The 26,292-nt window shown below is 47.5% G+C and overlaps 1 protein-coding gene across 5 annotated transcripts in view; it reads left to right on the top strand.

Moving 5' to 3' along the window:
* The window catches only part of TNIK (TRAF2 and NCK interacting kinase), a 146,778-nt gene extending 122,706 nt beyond the window's left edge, over positions 1-24,072 (top strand). For 3 of the 5 annotated variants that reach the window (XM_059479752.1, XM_059479754.1, XM_059479751.1), the window contains 13 exons: positions 552-649; positions 5,244-5,428; positions 8,553-8,679; positions 10,868-11,032; positions 13,842-13,956; positions 14,317-14,487; positions 15,115-15,258; positions 16,806-16,940; positions 17,171-17,271; positions 18,510-18,659; positions 19,577-19,736; positions 20,301-20,440; positions 21,978-24,072. In XM_059479752.1, coding sequence (XP_059335735.1) covers positions 552-649; positions 5,244-5,428; positions 8,553-8,679; positions 10,868-11,032; positions 13,842-13,956; positions 14,317-14,487; positions 15,115-15,258; positions 16,806-16,940; positions 17,171-17,271; positions 18,510-18,659; positions 19,577-19,736; positions 20,301-20,440; positions 21,978-22,061 — 1,775 coding nt within the window. In that variant the 3' untranslated portion in view covers positions 22,062-24,072. Of the gene's footprint in view, positions 1-551; positions 650-1,369; positions 1,394-4,165; positions 4,175-5,243; positions 5,429-8,552; positions 8,680-10,867; positions 11,033-13,841; positions 13,957-14,316; positions 14,488-15,114; positions 15,259-16,805; positions 16,941-17,170; positions 17,272-18,509; positions 18,660-19,576; positions 19,737-20,300; positions 20,441-21,977 lie in introns of all 5 variants that reach the window. The other 2 variants (XM_059479755.1, XM_059479753.1) reach the window with 2 other exon arrangements.
* The last annotated feature ends 2,220 nt before the right edge of the window (positions 24,073-26,292 follow it).

The following is a 26,292-nucleotide window of genomic DNA, read 5'->3' as shown; positions in this document are numbered from 1 at the left end:
ACAGCTCCTACACCCACTCATCTGCATTCTGGCACAGCCCCACAATTCCATTCCCCAGGGCTGAAGAGCTTTAAGACAAATGCTGCCTCCATGCCTTGAATATTTTATGACTTGGCCGTAAGATGATGGTGTCTGTTGTTGAAACCATCAGTCCTCTAGGTACTCAATAAAAGGAGTTTGTAACCCATTGTCATTTCAGGTTTGGTTTTGCTTTTACTAATGAGGAATCCTGTGACAAATATTGTCCTAGCGATGTCAGATGCTGCAGAGCTTTTCATTTATCATATGCCCTGCTCTTCTGCAAAGTAAATTTGTTTCTTTAGTAGGGAAGGAGCAGTAACTCTGTGAGAGGGCTGTTGGTGGAGGATGGGCAGGATTATGGCTTCTCTTGGTCTCTTGGTGGAGAAGCAGAAAGGAGCAGGAGGGTTTTTCAAGACAGTAGAAGCAAAGTGATGCTGAGGCCCCTGTTCCCACCTGTCCCAGGTGACAGGATGTAGTGATGGATTTTGGCAGCATTTTAATTCCCACTCTCTCCTCCTGCCTTTCACCAGGGAATGCCAAGCCCGAAGGGTCCCCTGTGCTCTCCCATGAGCCCGCCAAGGTCAAGCAGGAGGACAACAGGGACGTGACACGACCGAGCCGACCCGCTGTGAGTGCTCAATTCCTTCCCATGGGAATGCTGCCAGCTGGCTCGGCCGCGTTTCCCTTCGGTGCGGCGGCACAACCGCGGGGACCCCAAAAACGAGGCTAGCACTGCTGCTGCTCCAGCTGAGAGACTGGACAGCAGCAGTACAGCAAGAGCCCCTGGGAGATTTGAATGCTTAAGAGAGTGCATGAGTTTTTACCAGGAGCCCAAGCCTAGGGGAAAGCACTTAAGCCCGTGTTTCCAGGCGAAGCAGGCGCTTAAGGGCTTTGCTAGCTTGGGCGCGGCGGTGGCCGATGGCACATGGTTGTGTTCCGTGCTGCATGTCCCCCGCAGCACCCGCCCAGGGATGCTCTGCTCGTGAAGGCTGGGGAACCAACCAGCCCCCGACAGCCTTCCCAGCTTAAAACCCCACCTGGTAGTGGTCTCTGTACAATCCCCTTCTATTATTCTGAGCAAAATCTCATCCGAAGTGTTTCCTCCTGGTTTAATGCTGTTGACATTTGTGTCTTAAAACTGCAGAGTCGGCCTAAAAACTATATGAATTTCTACTGTTTCTCTATTTTAATGTGTATTAATGTTTTGTTGATGATGTTTTTTTTCTCTACACTCCACAGCGTTGAGCTAACAATTCTAATTTTATTTCTAACCTGCTTGCCCTTCCTCTGGCTTTTTCCTGTCCCGATCTGTTTCCTCTGATGCTGATTATTCTTCCTTTACCCACAGAGCTATAAGAAAGCTATAGATGAGGTTAGTGATATCTTTTCTCAGTGGGTCATGCCTGTGCAAGGTTGACTAGTTAGTGCTTAATTCCGAGCTGGGTTTTCTTGGTGCCGTTGATAAAGGTGGCGATGCGATCTCGGGTCGGACGGGAGAGCGAACCGGTGCCGTTCCGGTGTCGGGAGGGGACAGCACTGCTGGTGTGCTCTGCTCAGCCCTGGGCTGCCCAAAACCTGCTGGCCACGCCACTTGCATGGAGGCCAGGGCAGAGGCATCCCAGTGCACGCGTGGGGGAGCAGGTGGTGCTGCTGCTGTTGGAAGGAGAAGGAGCCAGAGCGGAGGTTTCTCGTGCCGGTGGAGGAGGTCGGGCAGCCTGGACCCCTCACCACATTCTGCTCTCAGCCACAGCCCCTGGCCACCTGCTGATTTCAGTGGGACCATCAAGTGCTTTTTGAAATGTGTTCTAAGCCTAATTCAAAACAAGGCACTTTAAAAACAGGAGTGGGTTGTTCATTCTCATGGACCAGCATCCACTGCAAAGCCTGTCAGCAGAGCCATCTCGGATGTTGATGGCAGTGCTGGTCCTCATTCATCCTCTTAAAAATGAGAGTCCTCAAGTACACCTTTTTCACTTAGGATAATATTTTAAATGTGCATCTGGCAGTGGTGCATGTTTAAACATTCATGGGACAAGACCCAGCATTCCTGATTTAACATTTAACTTGCCTCACACACGCATCGCTGTGCACACTGCAGATACTGGTAACTGCAGGGCTGTAGCAGAAAGCACTGGTTTCAGCAGCCTCTTTCCTCTAAAAATAGAAGATATGAAAGAAGGAAGATGTGCTGGTTAGTTAACTTGTTCTTTTGGATAAAATATGAGCAATACATTTTGTTTAATGAGGTGCTTTGTTAAGAAAAAAAGCACATAAATCAGTGTCTAAATAGGCAGCATGTGTGCTAAATTCAAGCTCAAGGAGCAGTGTGATTTTGGAAACCAATCTGACTTGATTCCAGCAAATATTAAATCTAAAGAAGGCTTTGTAATTAAAAGTAATTAAAGAGCACCGACACTGCTGACTTATGTATTATGTCACCTTCAGTAATAACACTTGGAACATGTGTGGAACTACAGAGCACTTTCTCTCTGGTTGTCAGATTGTTTTTGGTCCAGGAGCAATTTGGTGAAGCTGTTTAATCCTACAAAGTGCTCATTACTTAAACAAAATTATAGCATCAAAGAATTAACCATCCCGAGGCAAAGCTTTAACTAGGAAATATGAGTTATCTGATGATATTGTCTGGGAGTATTACTGTTCTTATAACTTTCAAATTAGTTATAAAAAGTAATTAAGCTGATTTTTAAAGTACCTGACTGTCTTCTAGTGATGGCCAAAAAAGGCTGATAGGGTGCCTTGAAGCATATTAGAAGTGGAAGGTGTAAAAAAGAAATAATTTTCACAGTCCAGTGCTGTGACAGGGAGGAGATCAGTGCTAGTCCTGCACTGCAGAAGTCCAGCTGCAGTTTTAAGAGGCTCTTACACAGTCCTAAAATCCCTTTTAAAGTGCGAGGCTCTAATTCAATTCAAAGGCAAGTGCTCAATAAAGAGCATGTTTGATACTCTAAATGGAAAGCATTGTTAAGCTGCTCAAATTGTCACTGATTCGTATTTAGGATAAGAAGCAGTCGTATCATAGAAGCTGCTACAGCACTAATTAAAATAATTAGTTGTCGTGACTGCAGATTTGACTCTATTTCAATCTCAAACATGTTGGCATCGAAAAGGAGCTCTTGAAATACCACAATCTCTCTTTAATCATGGTAAAGAGCCTTTCTTTAAAGGTACAGAGACCATTTGGAGGGACACAGAACTACAGAATCAGAGAATGGTTTGGGTTGGAAGGGACCTTAAAGTTCATCTTGTTCCACCCCACCCAGTCCATAAACCGGGACGCCTTCCACTATCCCAGGTTGCTGCAAGCCTCATCCATCCTGGCCTTGAACATTTCCAGGGATAGGGCAGCCACAGCTTCCCTGAGCCACCTGTGCCAGGGCCTCACCACAGCCTGAATAAGGAATTTCTTCCCAATATCTAATCTAAACCTACTCTCTGTCAGTTTGAAGCCATTCCCCTTTGTCCTGTCACTCCATACCCTTGTCCAAAGTCCCTCTCCAACTCTACTGGAGCCTCTTTAGGTGCTGGAAAATGCTCTGAGGTCTCCCTGTGGGACTTTCTCTTCTTCAGGCTGAACAACCCATATAAAACCCATCACAGATACCCGCTGTGAAACAGAGATTGACAAATCAAAAAAAAAAACAAAACAAAAAAAAGCCTTTTTTGGGATGCTTATACTTCTGGGTCTGATGCAAAGCTCTCCAACTCTCCAAAATCCAGGGGAGTCTCTCTGTCAGAGCCTGGGCAGGGCAGACCTGGGAGCAGAATGTGTGGCTGTCACCGGTGGGAGCCCGCCGGGAGGCGTGGGTCATCAGAAACCAAAGCACAGATTGCTTACAAAACATTCCTCCCTCACCATTAAAAACCAAACTGGGTTTGCATCTCAGCCGTAGAGCTTCTCCATCCTTCTCTTCATGTGTCGACAGGATAGGTTTTAGGAGCTCCTTTTGCCACAATAATTAATATTGCCGTAGTCGCCCTGCTGGAACGGTAAACTGGAAATGCAGTAAATGAGAGTATGGCCGTAAGACAATTGTGGAATTTAGTCTTTTTCAATGAGTTTCTTTCTCCCTGATCCTTTATCTCTGACCGAATGCACTGATGCCTACCTCGGTCACTAATATAGGGAGAAATGGTAAGACTGACAATTGCAATGCTTTGTTCGTCATGTGCATGTCTTGTGCAACAGAGTTCTCTAACCCATTCTAATTCGAGCTCTCATGCTTTTCTGCCCTACTGCTTCCCCCTGCATTGCTATAAAAGCATGTAAGATAACAAAAAGTCTCTTTTCTACACGGTGCCTGCCATGTTCCTTGTTTTGAAATAGCAGTGTCTATTTTATATGACTGTCGGGTCTGAGACCTCATCAAAGTCATGGTAAACTGAAAAATTATGACTAGGCTTTGGAACTGCTCCTATCTTTTTTCTTGTTTCGAGGCTTTTTGGTTGGTTTTTTTTTTGGTTTTTTAGTTTCTTTCTCCCTTAGCTTGTAGGCTGCCACATTTCACATAAAGTGCTTAATGGGTCCCGCTGAGGGATTTTTTTTTTTTAATTATTATTATTTTTGATCGTATGGCTGACTCAGAGCTGTGACTCCAAAGTCTGGCTGAGCTGGGCGCTTCTCCTCGTGCTCCTCACCGCCTCTCGGCAGCCGCCCGACAGCAGAGACTCACCATGGAAGCAGCTCTTGACGTGGGGATTGCACCACTCCATGGGAGATGCTGTCATTGCTTCCTTCCCAAATGCATTTATTACAGAATAAATACCATTACGGGGTCTCTTTTGAGAAGTTTGAAAGAAGAGAAAACCCTGCAGGAGAAATTCTCCGAGCCAATCTTTGAAGTGACGTTGTTTTCCAGTTTACTATGATGGTGACTGAACTTCACCTTTTCCAACAAATATAATTTTGTCGTGTATATACATATAAGTGTGTGTATATATATGCACATACACGTTCCAAAGAGAAAAAGAAGAGGTTGGCTATTGACTTTTCAGTGAGCGTAAATCAGTTTTGTTTTGTTTAATAAATGCTACATGCTACAAACATTGTCCTACGTTTGTCTCATGTTTGTAACGACTCTGTAAAGCTATTTCTCGTTGCTCGTGCTGTTAGCATTGGCTTTTGGAGAGATGTGTGTGACCTTCTCCTCGCTCTGAGTGTAACAGCCGTCGCCTCCTTGTTTCCTTGCCCCCATCCCCTTTAGGACCTGACGGCTTTAGCCAAAGAGCTGAGGGAGCTGCGCATCGAGGAAACCAACCGGCCCCTGAAGAAGGTGACAGACTATTCCTCCTCCAGCGAGGAGTCGGAGAGCAGCGAGGAGGAGGAGGAGGATGGGGAGAACGAGACGCACGACGGGACCGTGCCTGTCAGTGACATCCCACGGCTCATGTGAGCAGCGCTTTCTTTTGGGGGGGCAAGCCATGAAAGCCCAGTGTGTGTTTTTATGGAGGTGGAATCCCAGTGTGTCCTGGCCTGGAGGAGAAACCCTGGTGTGTCCTGGCCTGGAGGAGCAGTAGCTGTGATAAGGGACATGGCCAAAGCGTGTCCATGTTTGGTGGCTGGCACTGGGAATGGCCTCATGGTTGCAAGGGATGATGTACTCACATGAGTGCTTTTCCTGTTCCAAACTAGAGAGAATTAATGGGGAAAACTGAGCTATTTCTGCTGCGTATTCAGTGAATGTTGGCGCAAAGCTGATGGAGCTATACCTGCTGATGAGCCAGGCAGGTTTTTGGCCAGAGTGGGCACAGCTGACCTCATCCACACCGTGGGTCGTGCCCATGGGATGGATGTGTTAAATTCTGCCTGCTCTTGAGCCTGGTCTTGCCCCAAATTAAGCCATGCTTAAGTGTCAGTACTTGGTGTCCTGCCCAGTGCCAACTGGTAGAGCCAGGATTACAATAATCCTGAATCTTTGTCTTGGATTTCTGCCCTTGGCACAGTCAGTCGTGGTGGGTTGAAGTGGTGAAATGAAGAGATCAGCAGACTGTTGTGTCCCATGGGACATTTGTGCTTTTGAGTCTCTCCAGATCAGGGCAGCACAGCTTCAACACTCACAGGGAGCTGTTGCCATTCAGAGAGAGTTCCTGGAATATCTCTGCTCAGGTTTCCCACCCAGTGCTTTGCAGAGGCATTTCTGGAGGGCTCTGCCTGGCAGCAGGATCTGAATCCTGCCCCTCTGAATTCACAGAGGAGCTGTAGGAAAGTTTCAGGGGATTATTTGTGTTTTAATCAGTTCATTTCCATTTTTCCTGCTAAATGAGTTGTAGTTGACACAGGCATACCTGGCTTCAGGAACATGGTTTAGCAGTGAACATGATGGTGCTGGGTGAATGGTTGGACTCAAGGAATTTAGAGTCCTTTTCCTCTAAAGCTAAACAATTCTTTGATTCTCTGATTCATGGGGCATGGAGCAGCACAGAAGCCCTCTAAGTGGCAGGGAGACCATGTCTCCTTGGGTCCATGTTATTCAGAGTGCCAAGCTCCTGGGTTGAAGCTTCCTTCCAGCAGAAGAATTAAAATCAGAGCTCTTGAGTTGGTTGGAGCAGGTCAGGAGGCAGAGGGATGGCTCTGAACGTGCAGCAGTGGGATGGGCAGTCAGGCGTGCCAGAAGGGGCCTCAAGCTGCTCATGGCAGAGGAGTTTGATCAGGAGTGGTTAATTTGTGCTGACATCCTTCTTCAGACACCTTGGGTTTGACACAGCACTTCCCAGTGGATGAATATCCCACTGGATGCCTTGCAGCCACATGTGTGGGATGACAGCAGTGAGCTGGATGCCCCCAGCCCCTGCCAGCCCAATGCCACATGTCCCATAATGTCCTGTCTCCCTTGTGTCCCAGAGATGCAGGAGTGTCTGCAGGCAGAGCTGCACTGCCCCATGTCTGGGGAAAAGGAGAGCAAATCCTCTGACTTAAACCCTTATTTCTCAAAAGGGACCTTAGCTCGAGTTCAGCCTCGATGTACTTTGGTGTTTTTTTCTAACAGAGATTTATTTTCCTGTGTTTAGTGTTTGTCATTGGAAAGTGGGACCAAGAGAGATAATTTTGTCTTCTGCTGCACCGTCTGACTGATCTTTGTGTAACCCTTGTTTAAACTTCCCTGGGTATCCTCCCTGAGCACTTGGCTGCTCTTCATTCCAGCTCTATCCTGCTGCAGGATAAACCAACCTATCAATTTTTGCTCTGTGTCCCAGTGGATAGGAGGGATTGTTTATTCCATCCACCTCTGGAGATATCATTTCTCCATCTGAAAACTCTGATGACTCCCCTCAGCTCCCTCTCCTTGAGCTGTGCCAGCCAGCTCTTGCCCATGGCCAGGGAATTCTTGCAGGATGACATGGAAACTGTGCACTGATGAAATTTGGGACCCCAGGGCTGCCTCAGCCATTCATTCACTGGCTGTACAGTCTCAAAATTAACATAACCTCCTCTGGCCCTGTTCTCTTATTTTAAAGATATAATAACTGTGCTATTTTCTCATCCTTTGGTGAAAAGCTAAAGGGAGGTGTTAGCTCCCCTCATGGAAGGTGCTGTAGGGAATCTGGTGGGCTGCTGTGTGGAGTGCCTTTGTGATACCCATCCAGTTGTAGGTTTGATTGGATGCAGGCAAGGATCCAGTCCCACCTCGGGGTCTCCCCAGGGCTCAGGTCCCACCCTGGACCAGTAACCCCATGATTAATCCAGGTTGTTATGGCTTTTCACCGACCAGGCTCCCTCACCAGCCTCGGGGCTTGTTGGTGTGCACAGGAGTTCCAGGTTGTATTGCCTCACACTGCTGGAAGCAATTGGTCTGTGAGGGTTTTAAATGCAGAGTAACAGGTCTGATCATCCAGGGGTGTTGGTTGTTTGCTTGTGGATTTGTTCCAGTTATATTTAAGCAGCCAGGCTGCCAAGTGAAGTAATGGGAGCAGCTCAGCACCTGTGACAGTCAGTCTTAGGCAGTACTAAAATTTAATAAATTCCAGTCTCCTTCTTCAAATAGAATCATGGAGATTTCAAGGTGAAACCACAGGTTAGGGCTGAATTTTCACTGGGAAACAGCAGAAAGCTACAGGACACAACTTGTCCTGCTCACATCTTCTCCAGACCCCATCCCCTCCCTTGTTATTTGCCATCAGATGATCTGGTGTTTCCTTTTCAGGGGTTGAGATGGGAATTAAAGGGAGTAAATTTTGGTTTTCTGCAGCTTTTTTAGGTAGGAAAAAATTATATAAAGTAGAGCAGGAGTGCCACTTCTTGTTGCCTGTTCATCGGTGCTCCTCTCAGGACACCTTGGGATAAGGAAGAGAATGGTCTCTCTCTTTGGTATCTGTTCTTTATCAACCTGACCCTGGCCCTGTATTTCTGGCAGCATCTATCATTTCCCATAAATCTAAATGGATACATTTTTCTAACTTTTCTTCCTGTGAGATACAGAGCCTTACCCTCATTGAAATAATACTGCACCAGAGGATTTTTCACCTGGTTTAACAAAGGAATATTCACCATTAATGCTTTTCCCCTCTGTCCCCAGCCCCACAGGAATTCCTGGAAGCAACGAGCCGTACAACCTGGGCATGGTGACAACCCACGGGCTCGAGACTTCCCACGCAGATACGTTTAGCAATATTTCAAGGGAAGGGACTTTGATGGTGAGGGAGGTAAGTTGTAAAACAAACACTTCCATGGAGCATCTTCAGGAGGTTTTGCCCATGTAAGCACAAAAACTAACAGTGCTGTGTGTCCGGAACACAAAATGAGGAGTAAATTGTGCTCGTTAGTGCAATTTACACTCGGAGCAAATGTGACAAGTGCAAATGTTTCTCAGAACTACAAACAGCAGTGAATGGCAGTGCCAGGGCACGGCGGGGAGGAGGCTCCTGCAAAGGCTCTGCTGTAACCCCACCATTGCTCCGGGCAGCTGGAGTTACCTTCCATCTACAGCGTTCAGGGAATTCACTTGGAACTGGCCCAAAGTCTGCCTTCTTCTTCCCAGCCTCTGCCACTTGGGACTGATAGAGCCGTGCAGTGTTTGTAGAGGGTTTGGGGGCTTTCAGCAGAGGCTGGTGCTGTGGGAGGCACTGGGCATCCCAGAGGGATGTGAGCCCCCATCCCAGGGCTGTGGGAGGCACTGGGCATCCCAGAGGGATGTGAGCCCCCATCCCAGGGCTGTGGAGGTGAGGCTGTGCTGGGAGCAGGGCTGAGGGGTGGTTCTGCAGCAGTGAGGCAGAGCAGGCACCTGCAGTGGCTGTGGAAGATCTCCCTCGGTGTTTCTCGACTTGCCAGCTGCTGGAACGTTCTGGTGATGCTGGTGGAAGTGCAGATGGGGAGCTGGACCTCTGGTGAGAGAGCAGGAGGTCCTCATGGTTATGGAACAGGGGAGTGGCTCTGCCACCAGCACATCAGGGAGGTGGAAGAGGAGAAGGAAGGAAGGGAGCTTGGAGTCTGCAATTGTAGGGGAGGGATGTTTAGATCACACAAGACTTGAGCTGCATTTTAATTCTTAATTCCATTTATCTAATGTATTCACATATGAATGAAAAATATAAATGCAAGTTTGAAAGAGAGGAATGAGTTAGCAAAAGAAGTTACAGGATGTTTGTTGCCTTTCTCCATTAGTTTTGGAGGGGTTATAATACAGTCCACCCCATCCCTCAGTGGGATGGAGCTGTTCAGAGCAGGGATCCCCACAGCTCTGCACACCCCTAAATCAGGGAGGGTGCTGTGGGTGAGTGGGAGAACAAGGCCCTGTGTAACAGGCAGTTGTTCCTGAAATGAGCTTGTGTTCAGCATCACAACAGTAAAGCCTGTGCTGTGCCAGCAGGGCTGGATGGGAATTGGGATGAGAATTGGGATGCAGAATGGTTTGAAAGGCATGGGCAAGAGAAGCAGCTGGAAAACCTCACTGGGAGGAGAAAGCATGATAAGAAATCCAAACTGCAGCCTTGTGCTGGGTGCTTACTGTTTTCCCCTCACACCATAACCATCAGAGGATGAGCTCACAGAGGTCAGAGGGCTTTGGGAAAAGAGCTTTTCACTCTTTGGTGGAATGGCAAGGTGTGGTCAAAGGTGATGGTAATGAGCAATCAAAAGATAAATGTCATCAGGACTAGTCAGGCTTGGTGAGCCCAGTTAAAGTTACCACAAATCCCAGTAAATGGGTAAATCTCTGTAACAATGTCATTGATGTGCTCCAGGTAGGTGAGATCCATCAAAATGGCAAAATAAATTAGGAAGGGAGAAACTTCCCAGTGCCTGCCTTGCACAGGGAGGGGATGGAAAGGAAGGGGAACAACCCTGTGGAAACCCAAGGAACCTCCTGTGCAGGGCGAGCTGCTGGTGGTTCTGCCCCTCCCGCCCTGCTGCTGCTGTTCACTGCTGGTTTGGGTCACAGAAACATGGACAGGGCTGTGCTGGCACTTGCAGTCAGGCTGCTCTTTGCCATAGCTGTGCAAAGCTGTCCAGGCTAGGGCTGGCTGAGGGCTCAGTGTCACCAGTGGCTGTGTGGGAGGAGAGCTGGCCATGGGGTTTGCACCCATGGGGGCAAGCACAGAATCTGCCCTGAGTTCCTCATCTCCAACCAACAGTGACCAGGCCTCTCTCGCTGTTTCGTGGCTAATTACTCTGCACTGACTTTGTCATTAATCCTGTCTAATTCTCTGGAGTGGGGGGGTTGGTTTGCTGCTTGCCAGGCTGCATGGGGATGGAACAGAGAGGGTCCTTCTCCTGCGCTTGCTCTGGGAGCCGCGGGACTGCCGACAACTTCGTTTGGTTTGGATTTTTCCCCTTCTATTTTCTCTTCCCTCCCCCCTCCCTTCTCTTTCTTCCTCATGCCTTGTGTCTCTGCAGACCTCTGGTGAAAAAAAGCGTTCTGGCCACGCAGCCAGCAATGGCTTTGCAGGTCACATCAACCTGCCTGACCTGGTGCAGCAAAGCCACTCGCCGGCGGGCACGCCGACCGAGGCCCTGGGGCGAGTCTCCACGCATGCGCAGGACATGGACTCGGTGCCTGAAGTACGTGCTGGGGGGCTCCTCTCTCTCCTTTGCACTGCTTGTAAATCAAGGATTAACATCTCTGCCCCCTGATGGGCTCTCCTGCTTTCCTCCCTGCCTTTCTTGGCTCTTCCCTCGCTCTGTTTCTGGTCCCCGTGGGTGAGCGTAGTGGAAATGCGAGGGAATCGGATGGGTTACTGCTATAGGGGTCTGTGGCTGATGGGAGAAGGATTTATTAGGTCTTTCAAGCCCACTAGCTGGAGTTCTGGTGGTGTGACACCAGTGCTGCCAACTGGTAAGAAAGCCCCATTTTTTTCTGACACTTGGATATAAAAGGAAGTGGTGAGAGCCAGTGATGCCATTAGCTTCAACTGGGCCCAGCTTCCATCTGTGCCACCTCTGATAATTGTCATGGCTGAAAAGTTACCAAAAACCAAAGCCAGCAAAATTCCACATTGTTCTTCAGAGTAGAAGAAGCCTGCACACTTCTAAAATCATGTGTTTCCTGTCATGGCAAAATGTTTCTCTCTGGTAGGTGTTTTATGGGCACATGACTGAACACTAAAATTGAATAAAGTGTAAAAAGCCTTAGTACAAGATGTGACAAATAAACCAAGGGAATTGATGTGTCCAGCTTACCATCCTTAGCTGTGGGAGCCAAACAGTTCATTTTTCCCATGAGAACTCAACCCATTTGGTGCTAATTAAGCTATTGTATTTAATGTTGTTGTTTCATTTGGTAGGTTGTACATCAAAAGTTCTGCCATCCTATGTTCTTTCATAGAAATGGTGTTCTCACTCTATGGTGTACTTTTACGAGCAGTATAAAAATAAAAATTTCTTGGAATTGGGCATTGATAAAACGTAAGAACAGATGGTGCCTGACTTGACCTCAAGTTTTTATCTGTTTCCTCATTGGCATAAAAAACAGGAATGAGAGAGTCGATCCTGAAAGTAACACCTTCCACAGTCATCCTGGGGCTGAAATGCAGCCTAGGATTGAGTTTAAATGTATTCATTTACAGAATATCAACCAAAAAGATCTTCTCCATTTCTAAAATTGTATTTTTAGAGTTGACTGAGCAGGGAGTGGGTGTGAGTGGAAACTTAGGGATTTTGTTCAAGGGTTCCCAGGTGACTCATGCAAGCACGACTTCAGCCTGCAGCTTGATGCTCTTTGTAAGCCACCACACAGGTTTATAGGCTGTTGAACAGGACCTGGGGGAAGATGAAGTCTTAATATTTAAATATCAGCCTTGGATGCTATTAAAATGTCATCTTCTGAGGAGAATAACTGCATCTGAGCAAGGAAAAATGCTCGGTGCATTGGGATGAGGGGTTTCTTTGTAATATATTTGCTGGAAAGCACCTGGCTCTCAGCTGGAAGTCCCTGCAAAATCTGAAATCTTCTCTTCCTTAAATTGCCATTGTTTTATGGAAAAGACATTCAGCACAGGGAAAGAATCTGTGTATTTCTTGGATAGGAGACAAGCACAAAGCAGAGGTATCTGTGCCCACAGCCTTCCCTGCTGCAGGCTGTTAACTCCTTCAGTTACCCTCTTCTGCTTAGAAATCCATCCTGTTTCTATGGAAACAGCCAGGCTGTCAGGGAACAGGGCTGGGAGGGAAGCAGGATGCACAGCCTGATTTTGGCATGGATGCTGGCTCACCCATGGATGCCAGCCCCAAAGTGCTGGGAAAAGTCACGAGCCACGAAGCTGCTCCTACACGTGGTTTGTTGTGCCCTTGAATCACTTTATGGTTCACCGGAGGACAGGCACAGCCTGGTTTCAGTGGGGATGTGCCAGGGTGGTGGTGGTGTTCCCCATGGCACATCTCCCCGGGCAGGAATGTCACACAGGGACAGGGAGCAGCCTGGGCTGGGTGACTGGGTGAAAGCTGAGGAAGATTTATTTCACAAGAAGGACAATGAATGTCCCAGAGGAGAAAAACGCGAGCTGTAGTGGTGCTGCAGAGTGAGCTGGGTTTGCTGCTGCTGCAGCTCTAAACTGAGCTCATCCATAAAGCATGTCCTGGGTAAATGCAGGAGTAGGGAGGATAAGCTGCTCAAAGAAGGGGAAATTCACGTCCCTTTGACTCCAAAGACAAGGATTTCCTTTTGCTTGGAAGGAGGTCTTAGCCTCGTTTTCTGCCTTAAAGCAATGGTTTTAAAAAGAAAGCAGTGTGACACTGCAGTTTGTTCATCCCCAGATTCCCTCAGCATAGTATTGGCTCTGACATTTCCTGCCATACCTTCAGGTTAAGTTTTGTTAACTTAGAAATGCCCCTTTCTGCAGTCCCACTTGAAATGCTGGGGATAATTTAAAAAGCTGTGCCAGCTGCCCCAGGCCTCACAGGGACTCCCAGCACCACCTCAGCAGGAATGGGAAAGTGGGAAAAGCAAACCCTCACCTGCCTGATGTCCCAGAGAAGGTTTAAGGCATGTGTGTGACATGCAGAGAAGTTACCAGGTGGATTGATGATCTTAAAGGTCTGCTCCAGTCTAAATGATTCTGTGATGGATTTTACCTGCCTTGGCTTCTGCCTCTGGCCCTGTGGCTTCTCTGCTGGCTGTCCTCATGGCTGTGCTTCTGCCTGTGAGGGGAGAGCGGAGCCAGGCCCTGCTCCTCCCGTTTTCTGTCGCTCACAAACACTCAGAAATCCAATTTAATATTTGCTTCTGATTAGTTATGGGGAGGAGGAGCAGATGTTCACAGAGGGCTCAAAAAGGGCACTGCAGAGGCAGGCACCATTTGCTAATTAGAAAGTCTTAGATGTACACAGGTGTTATTTCTATGCACTGAGCCCTCTCTTGCTGTTCATTTTCTAGTATGGTATGGGAAGTAGCACCAAAGCCTCTTTCACCCCCTTTGTGGACACCAGAGTGTATCAGACCTCACCTACTGATGAAGATGAAGATGAGGATGAAGAGTCATCTGCTAATCGTAAGAGCCAATGAGGCCAGTTTGAGATGGGAGGGAGAGCATGTCAAGGAGCCTGAATAACCCCAGTGAACTTCTCACATTTCAATGACTCCAGACATCCAGACATAGCTGGTGTGTGTGTCCTTGCCCTCTCCAGCTCCCATCCAACTTCTTCTCCTCTCCAGCAAAATGCCCCCAGAAAGATCTGGGAGGAAACAGGGAGCAGCAGAAATCCACCCTACAGTCTGCTTGGGCAAACTAATACCTTGTAACACAGCGATGACTCCTCCATGGAGAAATAAACCAAATATTGTCATTCTATCCCAAAACAGAGGTGATAGAGCGTTTAACCCATCACCCCTCCCTGTGTTGCCTTTCCAGCCCTGTTCACCAGCGAGCTGCTGAGGCAGGAGCAGGCCAAGCTGAACGAGGCGCGCAAGATCTCGGTGGTGAACGTGAACCCCACCAACATCCGCCCGCACAGCGACACCCCCGAGATCCGCAAGTACAAGAAGCGCTTCAACTCCGAGATCCTCTGTGCTGCTCTCTGGGGTAGGCCCTGGGCACTCCCTGTGGCTCCCAGGGGCTGGGAATGGGTGGGAATGTGTGGGAATGTGCCCCTGCCTCCGCTTGGCCCCTTCTCTGTGGTGGTGTTCGCAGGGGTTCCAGGAAGAGGGAAGAGATGAGGATCTGACTCCATGTTTCAGAAGGCTGATTTTTTTATTTTATGATATATATATATTATATTAAAACTATACTAAAAGAATAGAAGACAGAATTTCATCAGAAGGCTAGCAAGCAAGGAGAAAGAACGGAATGATAACAAAATCCTGTGACTGGCCAGACAGTCCGGACAGCTGGGCTGTGATTGGCCATTAATTAGAAACAACCACATGAGACCAATCCCAGATGCACCTGTTGCATTCCACAGCAGCAGATAATCATTGTTTACATTTTGTTCCTGAGGCCTCTCAGCTTCTCAGGAGGAAAAATCCTAGCAAAGGGATTTTTCAGAAAATATCGTGGCTACACTTCTCCGTGCCCCAAGGGTCGCATCCCCTGCGCTGTAGAGTGACCCTTCCTGTCCCTGGATCGGTCACACTTCTGGTGGCAGCAGAGACGAGCTCGGGGTGTTGTCCTTGGCTCCTGGCACCCATGGCTCTCTGTTCTCTTCTCCAGGTGTGAATCTGCTGGTGGGCACGGAGAATGGCCTGATGCTGCTGGACCGCAGCGGGCAGGGCAAGGTCTACAACCTCATCAACCGGCGGCGCTTCCAGCAGATGGACGTCCTGGAGGGCCTCAACGTCCTCGTGACAATATCAGGTGCTCTCTCGTGCTTTCACCCCGTCACTCACCTGCTGGGCCTTGTGCAAGCCCTGAGTGGCTCCAGCTCAGACAGAACCTGCTCACTGGTGTCAGAGGGAAGCTCCCAGGGGAGCTGGACCTGGTTTATTCTGGAATCAAATCAGTTTAATCTGCTTTCAGCAGTTTGCTTCCTTCACCTGCTGACTGCACTTCATCTCCAGTCTCTTTGAGCAGGGAAGGGGAGGTGCAGGATGCAGGCAGGTGGCCCAGCAGAGGAGGCAGTCACAGCTTGAGGGGACAGAGAGCTCTGCTTGGGTCTGTTTGGCTCTGGCTGAGGGAGCTGTAATCCATGGCTTTAGATTTCCAGTTCACACCACAGATGTGCTTGGGCTGTCCCAAGCATTGTGAGGGCCACAGGCTTTTCACCATCTCTGTGTTTAGCTGGGAGCTCCAGAGTGCTCATATGAGGTTCATGGGGTGATTTCTGGCAAAAAACCCCAAACCCTCTGTAGTCCAGTCTCTGAGGAGAGCATCCAGCATCCTCCTGCAGAGCAGCCTGAGGAGCACATGGGTGACAGCCAGGGCAGAGCCTTCTCCTGCTGATACCTGTCCAACAAAGCTCACAGAGGGCAGCAAGAGAAGTGCTCATGAGGAAATTGTTTGATAGCATCCTTCTGTTTCCTTTCTGGCCTCGCTCTGCATTCACCTGCAAATTCCTGCTCGCCCCATCCAGCCAGAGCTCCAAACTCACTGCTCCATCCTTTACCTGCTCTGCAGCTCCTCTGTGGTTTTGGGATCCAGCTGTAGGGATGAGGGGTTTAGTACAGCTGGAATGGGAATAGCACCAAACTCCAGGATGAAGCTGAGAATGAGTCCTGGGGATTTGAGGAAACCTGTGAGCAGACAGGGTCTGTCCTTTGGGTCTCATCTCACCAGGCTCAGTGTGAGCTCTGTCCTGTCCCTGGCTCATGGGGGCTCTGCAGCCACAGGGATTCTGCAGCCACAGGGGTTTTGCAGCCCTGTCACAGCCATCCAAGAGCAGGCAGCAGTGCAGAAACTTGGCAGCCCCTCAGCATTGCAGAGCCCAGGCTTGCTGGCTAACAGCAGTGCCTGTCGCAGGCCAAGGAGCTCCTGCCTCATCTCCAGGGTGGAATTAATGTTGTATGAAGGAGAGGGAACGAAAGAAACCCAGTAGCTGAGTGGTTGGATAAGCTTTGAGCTGTAGGAGCTTTGGGATCACTGCCCCACTGAGCCCCACTATCCCTCTGTGAACACTGATTTATAGGAAAAGGAATATTTCCAGCCTGTGGGAATCAAAAGCCTACCTTTTCCATTGTCTGCCTGCAGCCTGCAAGACAGAGCTCTGGGCTTCACTTCCCATATATTTCTTCCCAAGGAAAAATCCCAAAACAACTAAATTATTATTTTCAGTTACTATTTATATTACTTTTATCATGAAATGGCCTTAAATTCTATCATCTTGTGACTGAAAATAAGCACTGAAACCTCAGGATGGTCCATGCAAGCATGCTCTGCTCTGACAGGGACATTTGCTTTGCCAACAGGAAAGAAGAACAAGCTGCGTGTGTACTACCTGTCCTGGCTGAGAAACAGGATTTTACACAACGACCCTGAGGTGGAGAAGAAGCAGGGCTGGATCACAGTTGGGGACCTGGAGGGATGCATCCACTACAAAGTTGGTGAGTGGAAATAAATGTCTGAAGAGATGTGGTTTTGTTCTCTGGCCTTAGGTCTGACCTGACAATTTGATATTAAAAGACCATAGCCAGGAGTAAATTTGGAATTCATCTTTATGCATTAGGTGGGCTCTATGTAATGAGAATCAACAGAGGGATGGCCTGAGAAGCTGTTCTGGAGATTTGTAGGAAGAAAGTGAATGTTTCTAAAATTGGGTTTGTTTTAATTTTAGTGAAATATGAAAGAATCAAGTTCTTGGTGATTGCCTTAAAGAACGCTGTAGAGATCTACGCTTGGGCTCCTAAACCATATCACAAGTTTATGGCATTTAAGGTATGTTTGTCTTTTATACTCTGTAATTGTAAATACATGATGTTTCTGTACTCTGCAGAGCAGAAAAGCATCTTGCTTATGTAGCTGAGCTGCTCAGGATGCCTGGCAGGCATGGGAGATGGGATCCTGAAAAGATTGGAAATGTTCTGCTTGCAGCCAACAATGAAGTGTTATTATTAGTTTATGCTAGCAGGCTTTACTTGAGGAATTTTCAGAAAGCTGATGTAATGCACATGAATAAAACTGAGTTGGGGATTTTGGTGAGTTTTTTTTTGTGAGGTTTTTGTGTTTGGTGGGTTTTTTTCCCTCTAATTTTTAACATACAGTACAAAAATAGGTTGGCATGATTTTCTGTTTTCATTTTGCAAGGTCCTCTCCCCTTCTGCAATTTGGATTCTGTTTCAAGACAAAAAGTTTGGGAGAGTGACCCACTCTTTCTCTTTTCTCCTCTCTTTTCACCTGCCTTGGTTTCCTCAGTGAGACCTTCCTCCTCTCCAACCTGTCAGTGGGTATTTTGTGCTTATTCCTTCAGAGCACTTTGCATCCCAAGCTCTGTGCAGAGAAGAGTCACAAGGGCAATGCCTTGTGGAGATGTTCATGCTGAGTAATCTCATTTTACATCTTTCCAACACACATGGACTTATGCAGTATTAGGTCACATTTGGTTTTTCTGAACAGAAGCCAGAGTAAATGGGTTCAGTGACATGGAGAGCTCAGCAGCATCAAATGCTCTGGGATCCAGCTTCCCACAGGTGTTTGTGTCACTATCCTGAGCACCCAAGCCATGGTGCTTGATCTGGACCTGGCTGGGGTTGGTCCCAGCCTTGCTGCAGCAGGTTAGATGGAGCAGGGAAAGTAGGTCTGTGCTAAACTGGCTCATTTCAGCTGCCCAAAGCAGAGCAGTGATCCCTGCCAACACAGGAGGTGGGTGGTCACAGATCTCTGCTGAGAGAGACTGAACACACACTCATGTAAAATTGAGCTGTCTCCTTCCTTCAGAGACCAAATCCTTGTGTTGGCCTCAGGCTGCTGTGAGAGAGAGCTGGGCTTGGCAAGGGTGGGCACTTATCTGCTGGGATGACTGAATACCCTCTGAGGGGAACAGAGAGGCAGCAGTATAAATAACCATGTATTTAGTAGGAAACACAGTCAAACAAATATGATTTCAAAAGCATATCAGGCTGCTGCAATGGGGATTTGCTGGTTTTCTGTGATGCTCATGGAAGGGATTATAAAAGTCTTTTGCAGATCTCCAGCACAAGCCGTTGCTCGTGGATCTCACTGTAGAGGAAGGTCAGAGGCTGAAGGTCATCTTTGGATCCCACACTGGTTTCCATGTGATTGATGTAGATTCTGGGAACTCCTATGATATCTATATACCATCTCACGTGAGTACAGGGCAGTGCTGCTGCCTGAGGAGGGGCCACCAGTGGGGTTTGGGGGGCTCCCAGGGGCTCCCAGTGGGGACCAGTGATGGTGTGACATTCCCCAGTGCTGCACTCACTTAAAGAGGGCTCAGGGCTCTCACATACTTCATGCTCATCTGCACAGGCTGTTTCTGTCCTCGTGCAGGAGCAGTGAAGTTTAAAGCAAAGGTTTTTTACGTCCCACAAAAAGGACAATCTGTCTGTACACTGCATGGAGCAGTAATGGAGTTCTCTGTAGGATTTTCTTGTTGGGTCATGTAAACTCCATCTATGCTGTTGGCCCACAGTGAACTGGTCAAGGAGAAACTGTGTCACTAAACAAATGTAGGAATTGTTGAATCTGATCCAAGCAACAGTCTCCTCTGTGAGAGCTAGCAAGAGCAGAGGGAGAAATACTGGGGCAGTTTGGGATGGTTTTGTGTTGTCTTAGCTATGGAAGGGCAGACATGGGTGGAAAGTCAATGCAGCTGCCCTTGGAACTAGAGGGTGATTGCTAAAAAGTAGGATATTTCCTCCCTAGGGCTGCCTGTAAAATTCTGAGTTGATTTACCTTGATTTGAACTGGTGATGGATTCATTGGCTCAGTCACTTACTTGTGCTGCAGCCAAGTGTCAGCCATCAGTCTTGGGGGCGTGTATGTTGTGATCTGTCTGTAATTGCTGAACCAGTTTATCCTTGCTGTGTCAGACTGCTTTGATGCTGGGGTAAACATGACAGTCTATTCCCCTTCAGGCTTATCTCTGAAACCCATTCCTGTGTGGGGAATGCAGGGAGGGCTTTGTTCTTGGGCTGGTTTGGGCTTTTTCCTGCAGTGCTCTGCTGCCTTCCCCTTTTTCCATTCAGGGTAATTGTGACTCTCAGGGTCTGTGTTCCTGCAGATTCAGGGCAATATCACTCCTCACGCCATTGTCATCCTGCCCAAGACGGACGGGATGGAGATGCTGGTGTGCTACGAGGACGAGGGTGTCTACGTCAACACCTACGGGCGGATCACTAAGGACGTGGTGCTCCAGTGGGGAGAAATGCCTACTTCCGTGGGTAGGTCACCCTTCCTCTCCACCTGCTTAAAACACAAGCCACAGGCGAGATGAGGAGTTGTGAATGCGGGGATGGAGTCATTTGGGATGAAGGGGATTTCCCTCAGGCAGCCATGAGATGCGATTACTTAATTTGTCCGGTTTGGTCCTCCATAATAAAAACAAGCAATTTCTTGAAGATTTGAACTTTTTGAGTATAAGATAAATGTGAGATAATGCAACCTGTTGCACTGTGTTGAGTGGAGGGGGGCTGAGTATGGAGATGGGAGCCCTTGAATTGCTCTTCTGGCTCTGCTGTTGCTCAGCTCCACAACCCGTGGAGGCAAAACACTGCCCAGCTCCTCACCTTGTGAAACCGGAAAAAGTGATGCTGCTTCTGTTTAAATTTCTCAGCAATTCCTGGATGAAAAGTGCTCTTAAAGGGCTGCTGTCCCTGCAGGCCATCAGAGCTCTGCCATTGATCTGCTTAGGCTTTGAGTAACAGCTTATGAGAGCTTTTCTGCTCATTGCATAATATTTAACTCAGCACAAGTTGTAACACCTGCCAAACGCTTCCTTTTGACAGCCTACATTCATTCCAATCAAATAATGGGCTGGGGAGAGAAAGCGATTGAAATCCGGTCAGTGGAGACAGGACATTTGGATGGAGTATTTATGCACAAGAGAGCTCAAAGGTTAAAGTTTCTATGTGAAAGAAATGATAAGGTAAGTCCACTTCAAAGCTTCTATCTGTGCTGCGAGCTACAAGGAGCTTTTAGAGCTTAGGTCTGGTTTGTCTTGAGATTAATAATTAATCTGAAGGTTCTGTTTAATAAGCTGTGCCCTTAAGCCTATTCCCAGTTAATTTTCTCCAGTGGATGGAGACCTCAGCCTGCAAGATCTCTTCTCCATCTAGCTGAGATCTGCGTTGACTTGGCTTGACTTTCTCCCAGTTCTTTCATTGAACATTAAATTGAGGCTGCCAAGTGAACTCTGAAAGTGGAATATTAGCAAGGGTGTGTAAGTGACCCTGATTTGAGCTCTGATGCAGAAACATTTTGATGCATCTTTCGATTTAAATTATTTTCCTCTCACAGCCTCATCCATTTCTGTGGACAGCAGTGATAAATGCTGCTCTGGAGGGTCTCCAGAGTTGCACGGCTGTCATGCAGATGCCCCCTGCCACAGGTGTTGCAAGAGGGGCAGGGAATGAGGAGAAATTGCTGGAGGAAAAGGCATTTTTGTGTGGAAGAGATGCTTGACTGCCAAGGTCTTTCTGCAGGTGGTGTTCCCTCCCCTCACAAGGTGTCACTAAGACAAGTCAGGACCAAGCAGCAGGGAGATCTTTCATAATGGACATGATCACAAAACCAGTGAAGAAGCCAGTTGCTGTGTCCCCAGAGCAGGATTTAATAATGTGCAGTAAATGAGCTTTGAGGCCATGATCACTGTAGTGAACAGCTGCTCATTAGCCGAGCTCTGCCCTTCCTGGGGCATGGAGGTAGGCTGAGGCTCTGCAGGAAAATGTGTCCTAACTTTGCAGTTGAGTATGTTATGAGAAGCTGTCCAAGAAGCTGCATTTGAGTTCATTTTAGTATAATCTCATTCTAACCAAGCTGGAAAAAACACCGTGATCTTTTTAAAATCCTGGAACCAGCTGATCACTGATGGGTTTGAAATACTAAGCTCAGATGGTTCTCTTTCTGGAGAACTGATTAAACTGGTAAGATTAAATAATTTTTGGTTTTATTAAGGACAGAGGCTTTAGATAGTTCCCTTCAATATTTGCAAATTATAACTCATTAATTTTTTAATCCCCTTGGAATCAAATGCTGGTGGATCGTTCCAGAAGCACCAAAATCCCAGTTCTTCATACAGAATCCTGATATGTTTGTGCACTTTGAGCATGTTGAAGGGAAGTAGTTTTTTCTGGGCTTTACTTTCAGGAATAGCTGAAATACCAGGACTCACTTTTCCCAAAAAAAGCCATTTCAGACTGAGGCAGATATCGACCAAATGGTAAATGTTTAGCAAGATCCAAACCACTGACAGCAGTTCTTTGTTAGTACTTCATAATAAATGATGCTGTGGCAGTAAAATGTGATAAACCTGGTATTTTCAAGGCATTCCAAACTCTTTGGTAGCGAGGGAGAAGGAGGTTTAATTACTGCATTTACTAATGAGTGGCTCAATTTAATCCCAGTCTGGCATGGGTTAGCTCCATCCCCTGAGTATTAATAGGTGGTTTTTTCCTTCCAAACAGGTATTTTTTGCATCGGTGAGATCCGGAGGAAGCAGCCAAGTGTTTTTCATGACCCTCAACAGAAACTCCATGATGAACTGGTAACAGAGGAGCACTTGGCACTCACCGCCATGGCATTATTTCTAATTTAAAGGACATTAAACACGTGGACTAACACTGTAGAGGCAGGTGGAGGGCGCCGAGGAACCCCCTGCCCACGCTCCCCCGGCGCCGCCAGCCCCGGGGCAGGGACTGCAGCCAGGGATGGACTTTTCACGCTTGGAACCCCCCGAGGTCTCCTGATTACGCTGTGTTATAGTGGGTTATGAGTTTTCCTTTATTTTATTTTATTTTTTAGTTTTACTTTTTCTTTGTCCCCTACTTTGTAAGAACGGGGAAAGAAACAGTGTCAAAAAGTCTGTTTTTAATTCTGTCTGCCTGCTAGCATCAAATATATAGTATGTTGTAAAGTTACCAATTAAATCTGGTGAGAGACAGCACAATAAATGTACCTTTTATCTTTGTGATGAAGGCCATAACCATATAGCTGGGTAATTTTAGAAATCTTTTGCCTTCACCAACATTTACATGTTGCTTTTGGCAGCAACGGCTTAACGGATTTTTAAAGAAGAGAAAAAATAATAGGTTTTTTTCCCCTCTTTTGGGAAATGGATTTTAAATGGCTAAACTACTAGCCTTAGACTAATAAAAATCAGCTACCATTTTTGTCAAGTCTGTCAATCCATATTTCTATATGGATCTTCACATAATGGTGTGTCTTGATAGGGACAGAGGTGCCATTTCTTGTTGCTCCAGAGGTGCCCGCCTGCCCTGGGGCTTGGCCACGGGCACCGGGACAGGGGATCAGAGGAGGAGAGGACAGAGGAGCGGTCAGAGGAGCCCTGTGCTCGCCCCTGAGGGGGATTTGTGACCACAGAGGCTCCTGGGATGCTGTGGGCACCGGACCCTGCTGCTGAAGGTTGTGGGTGTTCATTCCCCCCAGTCCAGAGCCGGGCACTGGCGTGCAGGAGCAGCCGGCACAGGGATGGGGACCGTGGAACAGGCTGCCTGTCCCCCATGTTCTGGATTGGGCTTGTAAAGAGCTTAAAAAAGTATATATATGTGTGGTTTCTTCGGCCAAGGGTCTGAATCTACTCGTTTTCCACCCCCTCACTCCCTAGGAATTACCCAACATACAGTGAAAGACAACATCTGTGCCGAACCGTGTGTGTGTGTTTAGTTCAGGTTGAATCGTGTCCTTATAAACCTTGCTCAGTTGATTTCTGTTCTCAGTGCGTATCTGGGGTTTTCTTTCTCAGTAGCTGCAAGCATGGCCGCCTGTGGTGTTGGGGTGTCGCATAACAAGGTCTGTGTTGCTGGTTTTAACCTACCTCGTTTCGGTTGGGGTTTGTTTTTTGGTTTGGTTTGGTTTTATTTTTTTTCCGTTCCGCTGTCGATCACAGCGCTGTTACCTCCAGCGACATATAGAGAGCTTAACTGGCAATCTTGGTGTACTCAGTAACGATGGCTTTATTAAAAAATGATTAAATCAACAGGACTTGGTCAAACTTGAATCTTTATCGAGGGTAAGAGGTGATGTGGGCTGGCGGGGATGGGATGGGCCGGGCCACCCTCACCTGAGGCGTTCTGTGGGCACGGTGTCAGGGTTTGGTACCGCAGGGATTGCCAGCAGTGGGACTCCCAGGATGTGGAGTTCAGGGAAAAACAGGTGGGATGTGCTTTGTGGTGCCTTCTTTGAGCACCAGACACCTTCCTGTTGGGCTGGTGCAGCCTGGAGAGTGTAGGGTTGGCCACAGGATCAAATACTGGTATTCAAATCCCATCACAAACACTGATTGCCACCAGCTCTTTGTATTTTCATTGTGGTTAAAATAAAAATCAAATAAAGCCCAGAGCTTTTATTGTGTTGCAAACTGATAACTGTTTTGGGGTGTTTTTTGTTCTACTTCAAGTGACAAATGCACAGCTTTGGATGATTTTTGTTATTATGGGTTTTTGCATACAGTGATGAAATAGCAGGCAGTCATTGAGTTTAAACGACTCAGGTGGTTTGTGAATGTATTTTTTTAAATCTCAGAATAATTTGAAACAAAAATCACAGAAGCCAATATTACCATAGTCTTGTCTATGGCATGTGTGTATGGAGATAACACAGAGCAAATGCTTTTCTGGTGCCAACCACAATAAAACACAAAACTTCACCATTAAGCCATGCCTTTTATGTTTGGGAAAATAAAACCTGGGGTGCTGGAGGACGTGGAGGTAAAGGGGATTTTCAGGGCTCCCAGTCACAATGCTCTTTGTCTGGAGACTCTTGGGAAGGTGGTTTTGGAACAGGATGAGTGCAGGGAGATGGGACATGTCCTTTGTGATGCTGCCCAGCAGTGAGCAGTGGCCAAGGGATGTCTTGATGGACCATCACCATCTGAAAACTCCTCTTCTACAAAATCAACCCATGGTTACTATAAAGACATTTCCCCTCCAAATGTTACTAACTTTGATTTGCTTTTCTTTTGCTGAAAGTAAAATGTGCTTATGGTTGATTAATGCCCTCAGAAACTACTTATTAGTAGTGTTTAAAGAAATAAAACCTGCAGCTCATTTTAAAATCCTGTTTCTGGGACTTTTTGCCCAGGAAAGGAAATTTATTCAGCTGTGCAGTGCCACAGGAGGAAAAAGCAGTAATGTCTGTCGCTTGAGCCTGTTGCAGATTCAATTATTTACAGAGTTGCTATGAAATTGTATAACTTCAAGGATGAGTCATGGTAAATGGAAGAAAAGCCCTGAGAGCTGGCATGAGGCCATGCAAGGGCCATGGTTGGCTCCACCACCCTGAGGAGATGCTGGGTACCTCTGCCAGGGGAAGGATGCTCAGAGGTAAGGCTGTAGCAGCTACTTGTGAGAACTGAATCTTTTCAAACCTGTCTCAGCATTATTACCAAATGGCTTTTTTCTTGTTGTGAGATGGTTTGGGGGTTGACACTACATATTTTGGGATAGAACAGGGATGCCTGAGGTGACCCTGGCCCCAGCCCCAGAGCTGGACTGGTTGCTGGAAATGGTTGAAGTTAAACTGCAGATCATTGTCTCAATGTGAGCCCACTTTAAGGTCTTTTCCTGCTCGTGCACAATTTGATGCTCTGTAATTGGGGCCAGCATGGGCATCATGCAGGCCAGCAGGGACTGAACCTGCCTGTTCCAAAGGTGTGAGTGGAGCTCCATGTCTCACCCTGCCTGTGTCCGGGCTAAGCCACCCACCTGGCAGGGCTCTGAGCAGATCCAGCAGAGATTCCTCAGCAATCAGGATGCATTTCCTGGCACAGGACATCTGCCACAGCCACTGCTGCCCTGCAGCATCCTGCCCTGCCCTGTGGGACCTGCAGCTGGAGAGCTTTGCTGGGTTTGCTCCCCAGTTTTTCTCTTCTGGGAGATGCTGCAGCACCCAGAGCTGGGCGTGGGAAGGGGCTCATTAACCTCTGGTATCTTTACAGCAGTGCTGTAAATGCACCAAATTCTCTCTCCTAAATGGGTTTTATCAGCCGCAGCTGCTGTCTCTCATGTAGCCTCAGCAGTGCTGCCTGCCCCAGCTGATGTGCTTAGAGAGGAGAAATGAAAGAGCATAATTTTGGTTTTGTGCCAGACACTGATGTGCTACATCAGCCTCTCTTTGAGAGCCCATGTCTTACAGACCAGATCTACCTTTTTTCCTTTGTTTTGTTTTGGTTTATGGCATACTTTTCCTTTTTTTTAACATCAAAGCTGTCTCTGAATGACCCAGAGCAATAAAATGGATGTGCAAATTGCCCCAGCACCTGGGTATAGCCTCACAGCCCCTCTGGAATCTTTTAATTCCTTCCACTGAGGTGACAAGCATGCTCAGCTGTTCCAAAGCAGAGCCCCTCCATAAAATTAAGCCCAGTGCTTTTATCACACATAGTTAGATTATCAACACCACCAATTACTCTACACACAACACAGAGCAGGCAATAAGCGTGGCAATGCTGTCTAACATTATGCACAGTTCTTGCACTTTATTATTTAACTAAAGCGTTAGCAATAATGCAGACCCTGCTGTTTGCCCATCACCTAAACACTGCCTGGCCAGGCTCTCCAGCCATGGGATGGGTCAGTGTTGCTTTGGGCTGTGCTGTGCCACTCTCTGCACCCTCTGGAGTGTGATCACAGCTGGCTGTCAGGTGTGCAAGAGATTTGATGGTAAGTCATTGACCCTGGTGGAGCCAGGCCTGCTTCTTTATCCTGTAGGAACACTCTGCTTCTCTCTACCAAGCTAACAATCAGCCCCTTTGGAAAGTGA

This window comes from Ammospiza nelsoni, chromosome 10 (genome assembly GCF_027579445.1).
Source record: "Ammospiza nelsoni isolate bAmmNel1 chromosome 10, bAmmNel1.pri, whole genome shotgun sequence".
NCBI classification, from domain to species: domain Eukaryota; kingdom Metazoa; phylum Chordata; class Aves; order Passeriformes; family Passerellidae; genus Ammospiza; species Ammospiza nelsoni.
The sequence above is the reverse complement of the archived record's forward strand: the minus strand, read 5'-3'. Positions and strand labels throughout refer to the sequence as shown.